The 18,151-nt window shown below is 45.3% G+C and overlaps 1 protein-coding gene across 1 annotated transcript in view; it reads right to left on the bottom strand.

Annotated features, from left to right (window-relative positions):
* sec24b (SEC24 homolog B, COPII coat complex component) overlaps positions 1-18,151 on the bottom strand; it is a 100,545-nt gene that overhangs the window by 6,062 nt on the left and 76,332 nt on the right. The window contains 4 exon segments of the mRNA XM_084331938.1: positions 2,242-2,345; positions 4,933-5,025; positions 14,474-14,578; positions 17,422-17,516. Of these exon segments, the coding sequence (XP_084188064.1) occupies positions 2,242-2,345; positions 4,933-5,025; positions 14,474-14,578; positions 17,422-17,516 (397 nt within the window).

Below are 18,151 nucleotides of genomic sequence, written 5' to 3' on the forward strand. Positions count from 1 at the left end.
AGACGATCAAAACGCGAACCTAGAACAAAACCCGGGGGGGGGGGGGGGGGGCTGGCTCTCTCATTCGTTCTCGCCCCCTCTCTCTCTCTCTCTCTCTCTCTCTCGCTCTGATTGATTGAAAACTTTATTAACAGATTGCAGAATGGGTACAATACAGTACAGCTCTCTCTACATTCAATGATTTAAAGTAGCCAAATGTTACAGACAGTATAAATACTAACTGGATAGTTGATATAAACATTTAATTTCATTATCTGAAATATTCTAAAATCATTAAGTCTGCTATAAGCCATTATCCCTTTGTGTGTGTTATTATTATTTTCTCACAGTAGTGTGTGTGTATGTATGTATGTATATATATATATATATATATATATATATATATATATATATATATATATATATATATATATATATATATATATAACTATATATATATATATATATATATATGTGTGTGTGTGTGTTTGGCTAAAGTGGATAGAAAACACAGTACTGTGCAAAAAAAAGGCACCTAAAAGTTTTTATATAAATGGTCTTAGATGTAAATACATTTTTTATTAGTGTGTCAGTAGACTACTCTTAGTACATTTTCATTAAATTATTTTTTAAAGCATCTTCATGGTTTAATAATGCAAACATATGTTGCAGGGACTTATTATAATCATCATATTGGCGTGACTGTATGCATCAAAGGGTTAAATCAAGCATTTTTAAGTGCTTTAGAGGAAATGTCAAAATATTGCGATATATATCGTGTATCGTGATATGGCCAAAAAAGATTGCGATATCATTTAGAGGCCATATCGCCCAGCCCTACTATAATGGTAAAATAGTTATTTAAAAATGTGCCCCTAAAAAATATTCTTTGCCCCTAAATTTCTCATTTAGGGCAAGTGTGCCCCTAGTGAAAAAGCTTAGCGTACAGCCCTGAAGTGCCTTGCTCACAGGCCCTCCCGACACGGTGCCGGGAGGAGCCGGAATAGAACCGGGAACCTTGTGATTGCCAGACGACCGGCTCTACCTCCTGAGCCACCGTGTCACACCCCATGTTGATGCATTAGCGCCCAGAAGTCTTCCATTGTGCATCCAACCCAACCACACACAAAAAAAAAACACTTATGGTATCTTTTTTTATATCCTCTTTTAAAAACGTGAACAATTTATATTTAACCCTTTCACTACCACACTACAGTAGGTTAACCCTTTCACTACCACACTACAGACGGTAGTGAACGGTTAACCTTCTGTAGTGTGGTAGTGGAAAGGTTAACCGTCTGTAGTGTGGTAGGGAACAGGTTAACCCTTTGTAGTGTGGTAGTAAAAGGGTTAGCCTTCTGTAGTGTGGTAGGATACAGGTTAACCCTTTGTAGTGTGGTAGTGAACGGGTAACTTCTGTAGTGTGGTAGTGAACAGGTTAACCCTTGTAGTGTGGTAGTGAAAGGGTACCCTTTGTAGTGTGGTAGTGAAAGGTTAACCTTCTGTAGTGTGGTAGATGGAAAGGTTAAACCTTCTGTAGTGTGATAGTGAACGGTTAACCTTCCGTCGTGTAGTAGTGAACGGGTTAACCTTCCGTCGTGTGGTAGTGAAAGGGTTAACCATCTGTAGTGTGGTAGTGAACGGGTTAACCTCCTGTAGTGTGGTAGTGAACGGGTTAACCTGCTGTAGTGTGGTAGTGAACGGGTTAACCTCCTGTAGTGTGGTAGTGAACGGGTTAACCTGCTGTAGTGTGGTAGTGAACGGGTTAACCTTCCGTCGTGTGGTAGTGAAAGGGTTAACCACCTCTAGTGAAAGGGTTAATGTTAATCCTCAGGCACTGTACATGTTACTTATTTTCAATACTTTTTTTTACCACTTTGCGCTGCAACTCTTATGAAATGTGTGTATGTACAGTATGTATGTATGTACAGTATGTATGTATGTATGTACAGTATGTATGTATGTACAGTATGTATGTATGTATGTACAGTATGTATGTACAGTATGTATGTACAGTATGTATGTATGCACAGTATGTATGTATGTATGTATGTATGTATAGTATGTATGTATGTATGTACAGTATGTATGTATGTACAGTATGTATGTATGTATATATGCCGCTGTACAATTAAAGCTGGAATGATTGGCGCGATTACGGTAGGTCCCGGGGGACGGGGTTAGTGTGTGTGGGGGGGGGGAGGAGTAGGGTTAGTGTGTGTGTGGGGGGGGGGGGGGTCAGAGAGACACAGTAGCACTTACTTCACGACGTAGAGAGTGGAGCTGAACGGCCTGCGGTCTTGTAGCCAGTCGAGGAATGCGCGCACTCTCTCAGACAGAGGGGTTTCCAGCTCAGGAATCTGGGTCTGGTATTCATAAAGGAGAGAGAGAGAGAGAGAGAGAGAGAGAGGAAGGAGAGAGAGAGAGAGAGAGAGAGAGAGAGAGAGAGAGAGAGAGAGAGAGAGAGAGGAGAGAAACATCCAGGGCATTGTTTTCACTACTTGAGAGAGATGGACCGGATAGCGCCGCGCCGCGAGACGGCAGATAGATATCCATCTGTGCAGCCGTGTGGCCGAGGCCGGTTATTCACGGGGGCTGGAATGCGCGGCACGCCGGTGGTGGTTTTTGGGGGACGTGTATGTCGGCCCCAATTCTATAGAAACACGGAATCGGCGGCAAAAAAAGAAAAAGGCGTGAACGATCGAGACAACTCCTCCTCCCGGGTGTCGTGCCGTCGGTCGCACCCCCCCCCCCGCCGCCGCGCGGTTCAGTATTCTGGGTCGCCGTGCCGTCCCGTTCCAAAAGAAAACAATAAGAATTTCAGGAGGATAGAAAAGGGAACAGTGCGTTCTTCAGACACACACACACACCCGCGCGCTTCGGTGATGAGAAGGTCGGCCGTGGGGTTTATCAGTAGAATCTAATAAAGACAAGAGGATCGTTTGGGGTTTGACAGAGTTCACACTAGTGTTCACACAAGATCAAGTGCATTTCTCTTTTGCCATTTTCTTAGTCGTTATGCCAATTCCCCATGTGTGTAAAAGTCCTGGCCGCTACGCTGCCCTACTGTCGGTCTGGGGAGGGTGTAGACTACCACATGCTGCCCTACTGTCAGTCTGGGGAGGGTGTAGTCTACCACATGCTGCCCTACTGTCAGTCTGGGGAGGGTGTAGACTACCACATGCTGCCCTACTGTCGGTCTGGGGAGGGTGTAGACTACCACATGCTGCCCTACTGTCGGTCTGGGGAGGGTGTAGACTACCACATGGTGCCCTACTGTCGGTCTGGGGAGGGTGTGTAGACTACCACATGCTGCCCTACTGTCGGTCTGGGGAGGGTGTAGACTACCACATGCTGCCCTACTGTCTGTCTGGGGAGGGTGTAGACTACCACATGCTGCCCTACTGTCGGTCTGGGGAGGGTGTAGACTACCACATGCTGCCCTACTGTCAGTCTGGGGAGGGTGTAGACTACCACATGCTGCCCTACTGTCAGTCTGGGGAGGGTGTAGACTACCACATGCTGCCCTACTGTCGGTCTGGGGAGGGTGTAGACTACCACATGCTGCCCTACTGTCAGTCTGGGGAGGGTGTAGACTACCACATGCTGCCCTACTGTGGGTCTGGGGAGGGTGTAGACTACCACATGCTGCCCTACTGTCGGTCTGGGGAGGGTGTAGACTACCACATGCTGCCCTACTGTCAGTCTGGGGAGGGTGTAGACTACCACATGCTGCCCTACTGTCGGTCTGGGGAGGGTGTAGACTACCACATGCTGCCCTACTGTCGGTCTGGGGAGGGTGTGTAGACTACCACATGCTGCCCTACTGTCAGTCTGGGGAGGGTGTAGACTACCACATGCTGCCCTACTGTCAGTCTGGGGAGGGTGTAGACTACCACATGCTGCCCTACTGTCGGTCTGGGGAGGGTGTGTAGACTACCACATGCTGCCCTACTGTCGGTCTGGGGAGGGTGTAGACTACCACATGCTGCCCTACTGTCAGTCTGGGGAGGGTGTAGACTACCACATGCTGCCCTACTGTCGGTCTGGGGAGGGTGTGTATACTACCACATGCTGCCCTACTGTCAGTCTGGGGAGGGTGTGTAGACTACCACATGCTGCCCTACTGTCGGTCTGGGGAGGGTGTAGACTACCACATGCTGCCCTACTGTCAGTCTGGGGAGGGTGTAGTCTACCACATGCTGCCCTACTGTCAGTCTGGGGAGGGTGTAGACTACCACATGCTGCCCTACTGTCGGTCTGGGGAGGGTGTAGACTACCACATGCCTCCTCCGATACATGTGGAGTTGCCAGCTGATGCTGGGGATGGAACCCTGGTCCCTGCGTGGTCTTAGGCCTCTACACTACCCAGTCAGACAGCCCCAGTGCTTAGGGAAGTGTGCCGTGGTCCTCTTGTTTATTTTGTGTGTAAACTAAAATAATGTGTTCCCCCTGAATGACTTCTGTGGGAGTAACGACTCGGACGTGTAGAGCAGCTCCACAGAGGAACCGACTGGAAAGAGGACCTCGAGTCATTTATCTAACGACAGTAGAAATAGCTGCAACAGGTTTTAAAAAAATCATTTTTGGCCAATTTAAGCACAGACATTTGGTAATGGTTTTCTCAATTGATTTCCATACGTGATTCGGTCAATACCTTGGCGGCGCGTTTTTATTTTTATTTTTTTTTGTAATACCCAGTCCTAATTAGGGTTGCATGATACATCGATACTAGAAACGGATTGCAATACACAGCCGTTAAAAACTGTTGGTATTGTGACAACACTAGTCCAACTAATACATTAGATGAGATATCCCTTTATTGATCCCCTTGGGGAAATAACGTTAATTAACGAAAAAAAAAATATATCTCTAATTTTTTTTTTATAAAGATAAGAAAAAGTTTAAAGATTAGTTCCATAGTGTCATATCGGAGTGTCTGATGCTACTGACCATGTTGGGGGGTATTGCAGCGTGGTTGGGGCAGCCGAGGACGTCTCTGATGAACATGTCGTGGCATCCTTTACCAACGCACAGGTAAAACACCTGGACAGAGACAAGGAGAGAAACAACCGTTACACAGGGCTGGTCTCTTCATGACGCACGTGGGTCAATAATGTTTAATACATTTGTCATAGTTTCTCCCTTTCTGTGCAGAGAATAGACAGGTGATATGAATATGAATTAAGTACCGTTTCAATTATTCAAAGCCCTAAAGGGGACATATTTTAATCATTTTCAACAAGTTAATAAAAGGTATTTGAGGTCCCCTAAAGATAAAAACAAAAACAAAAGATTATGCATTCTAGCAGCCTCTATACCCCTCCGTTTCAGTCCTGTTCTCATTCTAGCAGCCTCTATACCTCTCTGTTTCAGTCCTGTTCTCATTCTAGCAGCCTCTATACCTCTCTGTTTCAGTCCTGTTCTCATTCTAGCATGTCTCTATACCTCTGTTTCAGTCTTGTTCTCATTCTAGCAGCCTCTATACCTCTCTGTTTCAGTCCTGTTCTCATTCTAGCATGTCTCTATACCTCTCTGTTTCAGTCTTGTTCTCATTCTAGCAGCCTCTATACCTCTGTTTCAGTCCTGTTCTCATTCTAGCAGCCTATATACCTCTCTGTTTCAGTCATGTTCTCATTCTAGCAGCCTCTATACCTCTCTGTTTCAGTCATGTTCTCATTCTAGCAACCTGTATACCTCTCCGTTTCAGTCCTGTTCTCATTCTAGCAGCCTCTATACCTCTCTGTTTCAGTGCTGTTCTCATTCTAGCAGCCTCTATACCTCTGTTTCAGTGCTGTTCTCATTCTAGCAGCCTCTATACCTCTCTGTTTCAGTGCTGTTCTCATTCTAGCAGCCTCTATAACCCTCCGTTTCAGTCCTATTCTCATTCAAGTAGCCTCTATACCTCTGTTTCAGTCCTGTTCTCATTCTAGCAGCCTCTATACCTCTCTGTTTCAGTCTTGTTCTCATTCTAGCAGCCTCTATACCTCTGTTTCAGTCCTGTTCTCATTCTAGCAGCCTCTATACCTCTGTTTCAGTCCTGTTCTCATCTAGCAGCCTCTATACATCTGTTTCAGTCCTGTTCTCATTCTAGCAGCCTCTATACCCCTCTGTTTCAGTGCTGTTCTCATTCTAGCAGCCTCTATACCCCTCCGTTTCAGTCCTATTCTCATTCTAGTAGCCTCTATCCCTCGGTTTCAGTCCTGCTCTCATTCTAGCAGCTTCTATACCTCTCTGTTTCAGTCTTGTTCTCATTCTAGCAGCCTCTATACCTCTGTTTCAGTCCTGTTCTCATTCTAGCAGCCTCTATACCTCTGTTTCAGTCCTGTTCTCATTCTAGCAGCCTATATACCTCTCTGTTTCAGTCATGTTCTCATTCTAGCAGCCTCTATATCCCTCTGTTTCAGTCCTGTTCTCATCTAGAAGCCTCTATACCTCTCTGTGTCAGTCCTGTTCTCATTCTAGCAGCCTCTATACCTCTGTTTCAGTCCTGTTCTCATTCTAGCAGCCTCTATACCTCTGTTTCAGTCCTGTTCTCATTCTAGCAGCCTATATACCTCTCTGTTTCAGTCATGTTCTCATTCTAGCAGCCTCTATATCCCTCTGTTTCAGTCCTGTTCTCATCTAGAAGCCTCTATACCTCTCTGTGTCAGTCCTGTTCTCATTCTAGCAGCCTCTATACCTCTCTGTTTCAGTCCTGTTCTCATTCTAGCAGCCTCTATACCTCTGTTTCAGTGCTGTTCTCATTCTAGCAGCCTCTATACCTCTCTGTTTCAGTCCTGTTCTCATTCTAGCAGCCTCTATACCCCTCTGTTTCAGTGCTGTTCTCATTCTAGCAGCCTCTATACCCCTCCGTTTCAGTTCTATTCTCATTCAAGTAGCCTCTATACCTCTGTTTTAGTCCTGTTCTCATTCTAGCAGCCTCTATACCTCTCTGTTTCAGTCCTGTTCTCATTCTAGCAGCCTCTATACCCCTCTGTTTCAGTGCTGTTCTCATTCTAGCAGCCTCTATAACCCTCTGTTTCAGTCCTGCTCTCATTCTAGCAGCTTCTATACCTCTCTGTTTCAGTCTTGTTCTCATTCTAGCAGCCTCTATACCCCTCTGTTTCAGTGCTGTTCTCATTCTAGCAGCCTCTATATCCCTCTGTTTCAGTCCTGTTCTCATTCTAGCAGACTCTATACCTCTCTGTTTCAGTCCTGTTCTCATTCTAGCAGCCTCTATACCTCTGTTTCAGTGCTGTTCTCATTCTAGCAGCCTCTATACCTCTCTGTTTCAGTCCTGTTCTCATTCTAGCAGCCTCTATACCCATCTGTTTCAGTGCTGTTCTCATTCTAGCAGCCTCTATACCCCCCCGTTTCAGTTCTATTCTCATTCAAGTAGCCTCTATACCTCTGTTTTAGTCCTGTTCTCATTCTAGCAGCCTCTATACCTCTCTGTTTCAGTCCTGTTCTCATTCTAGCAGCCTCTATACCCCTCTGTTTCAGTGCTGTTCTCATTCTAGCAGCCTCTATATCCCTCTGTTTCAGTCCTGCTCTCATTCTAGCAGCTTCTATACCTCTCTGTTTCAGTCCTGTTCTCATTCTAGCAGCCTCTATACCTCTCTGTTTCAGTCCTGTTCTCATTCTAGCATGTCTCTATACCTCTCTGTTTCAGTCCTGTTCTCATTCTAGCAGCCTCTATACCTCTCTGTTTTAGTCCTGTTCTCATTCTAGCAGCCTCTATACCTGTTTCAGTCCTGTTCTCATTCCAGCAGCCTCCAATACCTCTCCGTTTCAGTCCTGTTCTCATTCTAGCAGCCTCTATACCTCTCTGTTTCAGTCATGTTCTCATTCTAGCAACCTGTATACCTCTCCGTTTCAGTCCTGTTCTCATTCTAGCAGCCTCTATACCTCTCTGTTTCAGTGCTGTTCTCATTCTAGCAGCCTCTATACCTCTCTGTTTCAGTGCTGTTCTCATTCTAGCAGCCTCTATAACCCTCCGTTTCAGTCCTATTCTCATTCAAGTAGCCTCTATACCTCTGTTTCAGTCCTGTTCTCATTCTAGCAGCCTCTATACCTCTCTGTTTCAGTCTTGTTCTCATTCTAGCAGCCTCTATACCTCTGTTTCAGTCCTGTTCTCATTCTAGCAGCCTCTATACCTCTGTTTCAATCCTGTTCTCATCTAGCATCCTCTATACATCTGTTTCAGTCCTGTTCTCATTCTAGCAGCCTCTATACCCCTCTGTTTCAGTGCTGTTCTCATTCTAGCAGCCTCTATACCCCTCCGTTTCAGTCCTATTCTCATTCTAGTAGCCTCTATCCCTCGGTTTCAGTCCTGCTCTCATTCTAGCAGCTTCTATACCTCTCTGTTTCAGTCTTGTTCTCATTCTAGCAGCCTCTATACCTCTGTTTCAGTCCTGTTCTCATTCTAGCAGCCTCTATACCTCTGTTTCAGTCCTGTTCTCATTCTAGCAGCCTATATACCTCTCTGTTTCAGTCATGTTCTCATTCTAGCAGCCTCTATACCTCTCTGTTTCAGTCCTGTTCTCATTCTAGCAGCCGCTATATCCCTCTGTTTCAGTCCTGCTCTCATTCTAGCAGCTTCTATACCTCTCTGTTTCAGTCCTGTTCTCATTCTAGCAGCCTCTATACCTCTCTGTTTCAGTCCTGTTCTCATTCTAGCATGTCTCTATACCTCTCTGTTTCAGTCCTGTTCTCATTCTAGCAGCCTCTATACCTCTCTGTTTTAGTCCTGTTCTCATTCTAGCAGCCTCTATACCTGTTTCAGTCCTGTTCTCATTCCAGCAGCCTCCAATACCTCTCCGTTTCAGTCCTGTTCTCATTCTAGCAGCCTCTATACCTCTCTGTTTCAGTCATGTTCTCATTCTAGCAACCTGTATACCTCTCCGTTTCAGTCCTGTTCTCATTCTAGCAGCCTCTATAGCTCTCTGTTTCAGTGCTGTTCTCATTCTAGCAGCCTCTATACCTCTCCGTTTCAGTGCTGTTCTCATTCTAGCAGCCTCTATACCCCTCTGTTTCAGTGCTGTTCTCATTCTAGCAGCCTCTATAACCCTCTGTTTCAGTCCTGCTCTCATTCTAGCAGCTTCTATACCTCTCTGTTTCAGTCTTGTTCTCATTCTAGCAGCCTCTATACCCCTCTGTTTCAGTGCTGTTCTCATTCTAGCAGCCTCTATATCCCTCTGTTTCAGTCCTGTTCTCATTCTAGCAGACTCTATACCTCTCTGTTTCAGTCCTGTTCTCATTCTAGCAGCCTCTATACCTCTGTTTCAGTGCTGTTCTCATTCTAGCAGCCTCTATACCTCTCTGTTTCAGTCCTGTTCTCATTCTAGCAGCCTCTATACCCATCTGTTTCAGTGCTGTTCTCATTCTAGCAGCCTCTATACCCCCCCGTTTCAGTTCTATTCTCATTCAAGTAGCCTCTATACCTCTGTTTTAGTCCTGTTCTCATTCTAGCAGCCTCTATACCTCTCTGTTTCAGTCCTGTTCTCATTCTAGCAGCCTCTATACCCCTCTGTTTCAGTGCTGTTCTCATTCTAGCAGCCTCTATATCCCTCTGTTTCAGTCCTGCTCTCATTCTAGCAGCTTCTATACCTCTCTGTTTCAGTCCTGTTCTCATTCTAGCAGCCTCTATACCTCTCTGTTTCAGTCCTGTTCTCATTCTAGCATGTCTCTATACCTCTCTGTTTCAGTCCTGTTCTCATTCTAGCAGCCTCTATACCTCTCTGTTTTAGTCCTGTTCTCATTCTAGCAGCCTCTATACCTGTTTCAGTCCTGTTCTCATTCCAGCAGCCTCCAATACCTCTCCGTTTCAGTCCTGTTCTCATTCTAGCAGCCTCTATACCTCTCTGTTTCAGTCATGTTCTCATTCTAGCAACCTGTATACCTCTCCGTTTCAGTCCTGTTCTCATTCTAGCAGCCTCTATACCTCTCTGTTTCAGTGCTGTTCTCATTCTAGCAGCCTCTATACCTCTCTGTTTCAGTGCTGTTCTCATTCTAGCAGCCTCTATACCTCTCTGTTTCAGTGCTGTTCTCATTCTAGCAGCCTCTATAACCCTCCGTTTCAGTCCTATTCTCATTCAAGTAGCCTCTATACCTCTGTTTCAGTCCTGTTCTCATTCTAGCAGCCTCTATACCTCTCTGTTTCAGTCTTGTTCTCATTCTAGCAGCCTCTATACCTCTGTTTCAGTCCTGTTCTCATTCTAGCAGCCTCTATACCTCTGTTTCAATCCTGTTCTCATCTAGCATCCTCTATACATCTGTTTCAGTCCTGTTCTCATTCTAGCAGCCTCTATACCCCTCTGTTTCAGTGCTGTTCTCATTCTAGCAGCCTCTATACCCCTCCGTTTCAGTCCTATTCTCATTCTAGTAGCCTCTATCCCTCGGTTTCAGTCCTGCTCTCATTCTAGCAGCTTCTATACCTCTCTGTTTCAGTCTTGTTCTCATTCTAGCAGCCTCTATACCTCTGTTTCAGTCCTGTTCTCATTCTAGCAGCCTCTATACCTCTGTTTCAGTCCTGTTCTCATTCTAGCAGCCTATATACCTCTCTGTTTCAGTCATGTTCTCATTCTAGCAGCCTCTATACCTCTCTGTTTCAGTCCTGTTCTCATTCTAGCAGCCGCTATATCCCTCTGTTTCAGTCCTGTTCTCATCTAGAAGCCTCTATACCTCTCTGTGTCAGTCCTGTTCTCATTCTAGCAGCCTCTATACCTCTCTGTTTCAGTCCTGTTCTCATTCTAGCAGCCTCTATACCTCTGTTTCAGTGCTGTTCTCATTCTAGCAGCCTCTATACCTCTCTGTTTCAGTCCTGTTCTCATTCTAGCAGCCTCTATACCCCTCTGTTTCAGTGCTGTTCTCATTCTAGCAGCCTCTATACCCCTCCGTTTCAGTTCTATTCTCATTCAAGTAGCCTCTATACATCTGTTTTAGTCCTGTTCTCATTCTAGCAGCCTCTATACCTCTCTGTTTCAGTCCTGTTCTCATTCTAGCAGCCTCTATACCTCTCTGTTTCAGTCCTGTTCTCATTCTAGCAGCCTCTATACCCCTCTGTTTCAGTGCTGTTCTCATTCTAGCAGCCTCTATATCCCTCTGTTTCAGTCCTGCTCTCATTCTAGCAGCTTCTATACCTCTCTGTTTCAGTCTTGTTCTCATTCTAGCAGCCTCTATACCCCTCTGTTTCAGTGATGTTCTCATTCCAGCAGCCTCTATATCCCTCTGTTTCAGTCCTGTTCTCATTCTAGCAGACTCTATACCTCTCTGTTTCAGTCCTGTTCTCATTCTAGCAGCCTCTATACCTCTGTTTCAGTGCTGTTCTCATTCTAGCAGCCTCTATACCTCTCTGTTTCAGTCCTGTTCTCATTCTAGCAGCCTCTATACCCATCTGTTTCAGTGCTGTTCTCATTCTAGCAGCCTCTATACCCCTCCGTTTCAGTTCTATTCTCATTCAAGTAGCCTCTATACCTCTGTTTTAGTCCTGTTCTCATTCTAGCAGCCTCTATACCTCTCTGTTTCAGTCCTGTTCTCATTCTAGCAGCCTCTATACCCCTCTGTTTCAGTGCTGTTCTCATTCTAGCAGCCTCTATATCCCTCTGTTTCAGTCCTGCTCTCATTCTAGCAGCTTCTATACCTCTCTGTTTCAGTCCTGTTCTCATTCTAGCAGCCTCTATACCTCTCTGTTTCAGTCCTGTTCTCATTCTAGCATGTCTCTATACCTCTCTGTTTCAGTCCTGTTCTCATTCTAGCAGCCTCTATACCTCTCTGTTTTAGTCCTGTTCTCATTCTAGCAGCCTCTATACCTGTTTCAGTCCTGTTCTCATTCCAGCAGCCTCCAATACCTCTCCGTTTCAGTCCTGTTCTCATTCTAGCAGCCTCTATACCTCTCTGTTTCAGTCATGTTCTCATTCTAGCAACCTGTATACCTCTCCGTTTCAGTCCTGTTCTCATTCTAGCAGCCTCTATAGCTCTCTGTTTCAGTGCTGTTCTCATTCTAGCAGCCTCTATACCTCTCCGTTTCAGTGCTGTTCTCATTCTAGCAGCCTCTATACCTCTCTGTTTCAGTGCTGTTCTCATTCTAGCAGCCTCTATAACCCTCCGTTTCAGTCCTATTCTCATTCAAGTAGCCTCTATACCTCTGTTTCAGTCCTGTTCTCATTCTAGCAGCCTCTATACCTCTCTGTTTCAGTCTTGTTCTCATTCTAGCAGCCTCTATACCTCTGTTTCAGTCCTGTTCTCATTCTAGCAGCCTCTATACCTCTGTTTCAGTCCTGTTCTCATCTAGCAGCCTCTATACATCTGTTTCAGTCCTGTTCTCATTCTAGCAGCCTCTATACCCCTCTGTTTCAGTCCTGTTCTCATTCTAGCAGCCTCTATACCTCTCTGTTTCAGTCCTGTTCTCATCCTAGCAGCCTCTATACCCCTCCGTTTCAGTCCTATTCTCATTCTAGTAGCCTCTATCCCTCGGTTTCAGTCCTGCTCTCATTCTAGCAGCTTCTATACCTCTCTGTTTCAGTCTTGTTCTCATTCTAGCAGCATCTATACCTCTGTTTCAGTCCTGTTCTCATTCTAGCAGCCTCTATACCTCTCTGTTTCAGTCCTGTTCTCATTCTAGCAGCCTATATACCTCTCTGTTTCAGTCATGTTCTCATTCTAGCAGCCTCTATACCTCTCTGTTTCAGTCCTGTTCTCATTCTAGCAGCCGCTATATCCCTCTGTTTCAGTCCTGTTCTCATCTAGAAGCCTCTATACCTCTCTGTGTCAGTCCTGTTCTCATTCTAGCAGCCTCTATACCTCTCTGTTTCAGTCCTGTTCTCATTCTAGCAGCCTCTATACCTCTGTTTCAGTGCTGTTCTCATTCTAGCAGCCTCTATACCTCTGTTTCAGTCCTGTTCTCATTCTAGCAGCCTCTATACCCCTCTGTTTCAGTGCTGTTCTCATTCTAGCAGCCTCTATACCCCTCCGTTTCAGTTCTATTCTCATTCAAGTAGCCTCTATACCTCTGTTTTAGTCCTGTTCTCATTCTAGCAGCCTCTATACCTCTCTGTTTCAGTCCTGTTCTCATTCTAGCAGCCTCTATACCCCTCTGTTTCAGTGCTGTTCTCATTCTAGCAGCCTCTATATCCCTCTGTTTCAGTCCTGCTCTCATTCTAGCAGCTTCTATACCTCTCTGTTTCAGTCTTGTTCTCATTCTAGCAGCCTCTATACCCCTCTGTTTCAGTGCTGTTCTCATTCTAGCAGCCTCTATATCCCTCTGTTTCAGTCCTGTTCTCATTCTAGCAGACTCTATACCTCTCTGTTTCAGTCCTGTTCTCATTCTAGCAGCCTCTATACCTCTGTTTCAGTGCTGTTCTCATTCTAGCAGCCTCTATACCTCTCTGTTTCAGTCCTGTTCTCATTCTAGCAGCCTCTATACCCATCTGTTTCAGTGCTGTTCTCATTCTAGCAGCCTCTATACCCCTCTGTTTCAGTTCTATTCTCATTCAAGTAGCCTCTATACCTCTGTTTTAGTCCTGTTCTCATTCTAGCAGCCTCTATACCTCTCTGTTTCAGTCCTGTTCTCATTCTAGCAGCCTCTATACCCCTCTGTTTCAGTGCTGTTCTCATTCTAGCAGCCTCTATATCCCTCTGTTTCAGTCCTGCTCTCATTCTAGCAGCTTCTATACCTCTCTGTTTCAGTCCTGTTCTCATTCTAGCAGCCTCTATACCTCTCTGTTTCAGTCCTGTTCTCATTCTAGCAGCCTATATACCTCTCTGTTTCAGTCCTGTTCTCATTCTAGCAGCCTCTATACCCCTGTTTCAGTCCTGTTCTCATTCTAGCAGCCTATATACCTCTCTGTTTCAGTGTTGTTCTCATCCTAGCAGCCTCTATACTATAGGAGTATGTAATTTCCAGGGCGGCTAGGTGGTGTAGTGGGCAAGGCACTCGCCACCAGTGTGGAGACGCTAGGATTCGCGTGTTCGAATCCAGCTCTCCACATTGTTTTCAGTTTAGCTGGTCGTCCGCAGTAATACACATTGGCCGTATTACGGGGAGGGAAACTGAAGGGTGGGGATCGGGCGTTGTGAACAAGCGACTCCTACAAGTCGGTTGGTGCGCCTGCGCAGTAGAATCAGGAAGTGTCGGGGGCAGAGTGAGCCTCCCACGCGTTACTCCTCGACACTGAGAGATCGAGCTGCGCAGGTGAAAAGATGCGACTGCTGTTACCTCAAGTACCGGAGGGGACTTGTGCTATGTATGACTTAGTCCACATTGCAGCCGGCTTGTGGGAGGCAAGAAACAGCGTTCGTGACAGGGGAGGGTTGAATTGGATGATACGAAATTGGGATGGGAGAAAATATAGAAAAATGGGAGAAAAAGTGGATCAAAAAAAAAGGAGTATGTAATTTCCCTCGGCGTCTAAACGACATTACAGACCGCCAAACCCACACAGAGACCTATTGTTCACGACTACGTCTCCTTCAGCACATGGAACCCAACAGAGATGAGCTTAAAGCGGCTTACGCTGCCACAGTCCATGAGGAAGGCTCCGTCTCTGCCCATCCTCTCCGCCGACAGGTGGATCAGGTGGGGCTGGGGAACCACGGCGTCGTTCAGGTGGAGCGCCCCCTATGGTAGAACAGGGGGTGGGGTGCAAACGGTCAGGATACATACATACAGGGCCGAGCATGTTCGGTCCCCCGTGTCCCGTCTTGTCCCGTGTTAGTAGAAGAAGGGAAACTAAAGATCTGTCGCAACGTCGTCCTTCAACCGAGCTGCGTGAACTGGAAGAAACCATCGAGGGAGGAATGTTCTAAAAATAATGCTCTTTATTAAATACAATTAAAACCTAAAAGTATTATTATTTTTTTTAGAACATCCATACATTTTCTCCCTTCCCATGTTAGTAGTACACAGTATGTCCAGTATGTTTTCTGTCTTTAAAATGTCTTGTATATTTGTCGTATGTGGTTTATTTAATTTATACAAATGATTATAATTTGTTTTATTATAATTTAGTTTTTTCTCCCTCTTTCTTGAGTTTAAACTGCTGTCTTTCCAGTTAATTTCTACCTCATCCAATGTCTACTTAATACTAAGGGGTGTTTTCAGTTAAGTGAGGATCTATGTTTGTACATGCATGTTGTTTGAATTGAAAAATGTCACAAATAAATCACGAATATAAAAAAAGAAAGGATACACACAGGCCACTGAAAGGCTTGAGACATTTTCAAACAGTGTTAAATATTCCCATTTGTAGGTTTTTACTGGTGGTGAAACTGATACTTCTGCCAGAAGGACTGAAGCTAGACAACAGTTCCTTAATATTAATATAACAGCTTTTGATATTCGATATCTTTTATCCAGAGCATCTCTGACGGAGAGGTGCAACAGAAATGAAACAATTTGTACATTTTTAAGGTCCTTGTTGGTAATCTACATGACCTTATACTACATCATTATTGGAATGGTATTTTGGAACCTATGGAACCCGTTCTAGTGACTGGCTGGTCCTTAAGGTCCCTTGAGTTTGCTCTGAACAGGTACATCTGCATTTCGCTATGATGCCCCTCTAGCTCATGGAATGAACTCCAACACTCCTTAAAGCTTGAGATTCTCCCCTCTGCTGCAGAGTTTAAAACATTGATCTCCAACCTTTGTCAATCAAGTTGTACGTGTTTTAATTGATTTGTTATCCTTGCTTTTTGCCTCGTCTCGTTGCCTCATTTATTTTTGTATCCACTTTTTCTCCTTATTTTCTATTTTTTTCTCCCATCCCAATTTCGCCTCGCCAATTCTCCCCTTCAATTCTCCCCGCCCCTGTCTTGAACGTTGCTAGACTATGCCTCCCACTGGTCGGCTGTAGTGAGGATAGAAGCCTTGCATCACGTGTCCCCTCCTCCGGTACACGAGGAGGCAGCCTGTCGCATCTTTTTCACCAGATAGCGCGGACTCTCAGTGGCGAGGAGTAACGCGTGGGAGGCTCACGCTGCCCCCCCGATACTTCCTGTCTCTGCTGTACAGGCGTCACCCAACCGACCTGTAGGAGTCGCTGTCCACAATGTCTAATCCCCACCCATCGACTTTCCACCCGCTACCTCTGCCAATTGAGATAGTATGACGAATGGCCCAAGCCGCAGGCAACGCTGACTCGGGGAGTCGAGACCGGAGTCTCTTGCGTTGGTGACGAGCGCAATCTCCGCTACGCCACCCAGCCGCCATTGTTGACTCATTGTTATGATTGTATGCCGTGTGATTTTATATGCTTTTCTTTGCTCATTCCTGCATGTACACTCGACGTGACTGTAAATGAGGGAAACCATAGTTGCCTTTCGAGTTTAAATAAAGGTTTCAAATGAAATCTTAAAGTGCCATGAGTATACATTTATCTTCTGCATTGGGTGTGGCCCGAGTAGGAATTGAACCCCTAACCCTGGCAGTGTTAACCCTTTATCTGCCAGGGATTACTCTGATCTTAATCCCCTATCTGCCAGCGCTGTAAGTCTATGTATGGGGATGTTCCCCTTCTTTGCAGGGCTATAACTTTTTAAATTGTATTGCTAAATTGACATTACTATGGCCCATTCAACGTCAAGTATCTATCGTTTAGGATGTAGCAACGTTCTACTTTTTCATTCACATATTCATACTAAAATACGGTCTAAAGTATAAATATGTTTTTATCGTTTTCTGCAGCATCCTGCAGAACGTGATTTATAGCCATAAATACATATATTACATCATCACATGTAGTTTGATACCGATTGACGTCAGATTAAAATGTTCAATTGTACAAGGTCCTAAGCGTCATGCCTCATCATCTGCTGGTGACCGGAGAGGGGGGGGGGGGGTTTATAAGTCCGTGGCCGACGTTAAATCATTTATTTAGTATGGGTGATACATAGATCACAGCAGTTTATATGGATCATAATATTCAAACACGCTGAAACTTACCGCAGCGTCCTCTGACCGTTGTGTGGTCAGCGTGGAGCATAAAGTTCGCGATTATGGGATGTTGATATGTGCGATCCATGTCCAGGTTGTATAATGCTATATGCGTCCAAATCATGTTGTTTATCGAGTTATTGGCAACGGATCGCTGTCCAGTGTGTCGAGCTGGAGTCCCACTAACGATAGCGAGCGGCCGGACCGAATATGGATGAGCACCACTTCCGGCGCGTCACTTCCTGTTTGGGCGATCCGCCGATCGGCCACCAGATGGCGGTCTTGAACCGTTGGAGAGTTGAGAGGAGATCAACAGGAGATCTCAAGTCTCCGTGGGTGAAATATGTTTGCCATCACAGATTTTTGAAATATTGATCTCAAAGACGCCTTACGGCGTCATTGGCAGATTACGCATGGCGGAGAATGACGTGGTAACTCGTCCTTGGCGATTAAAGGGTTAAGTGCCTTGCTCGACCCACTGAGCTACAGGACCACGTTGTAATTTTGTTGTTGTTGAACCCTCTGACCTCAATACGGGGGTCAAAGGTTGGGAAAACCTGGGGTCTAAGCATTATCATACGAAGGGGGCCAGGGACCCAACATATCTTGCAGGTGGAGCCCCCTATGGGTAGAAGAGGAGTAGTGCCAGGGTTAGTTTGAGGACATGGGCCTGATCGCTTGTGGCTCTTTCCCAGGCGTTTGCATATGGCATCAATCAAAGCACCCGGGCCGGGGGTCAGACGCACATCTCGCAATCTATGCAAATATCTAAACTGAGGGGAAAGTTAGAACCATTTCACATGTGACATTTAAAAAGGCCCCGGAGGAAGTCAAGTTTTCTCATTCATATTTTGTAATTATAACCTACTCTGAGCCATTTCACTTATCGGGGGGAGTCATATTTGTCCATACTATTTGTATGGTATTTTGTTGTTAAAACACGTGGTCTAGATGTTAAAATAATAGCTCTACATTCTGACAGCCATCGCTGATATGTCTGGTCAGTAACATAGGGTCTCCCGGTCCCTCCTGCTCTGCAGTAAACAGACATTTTCTGGTATCCCGTTCCCACTGTATTCAAATCAGGAGAGAGAACTCCCACTGTACAAATGGGCTGACAAAAATATGAAATAAGAACTAGTTTTAAGATAAATGTGTCCTTGAAACAAGTCAAATAATCGACGTCTAAGTAAAAAAATATCGAGGTTTCTCTCTACTGGGGCAACAGTGTACAGTAGTCTGGAAATACGGAGGTTC

Source organism: Notolepis coatsorum (genome assembly GCF_963971535.1).
Source record: "Notolepis coatsorum genome assembly, chromosome: 16".
Classification (NCBI taxonomy): Eukaryota; Metazoa; Chordata; class Actinopteri; order Aulopiformes; family Paralepididae; genus Notolepis; species Notolepis coatsorum.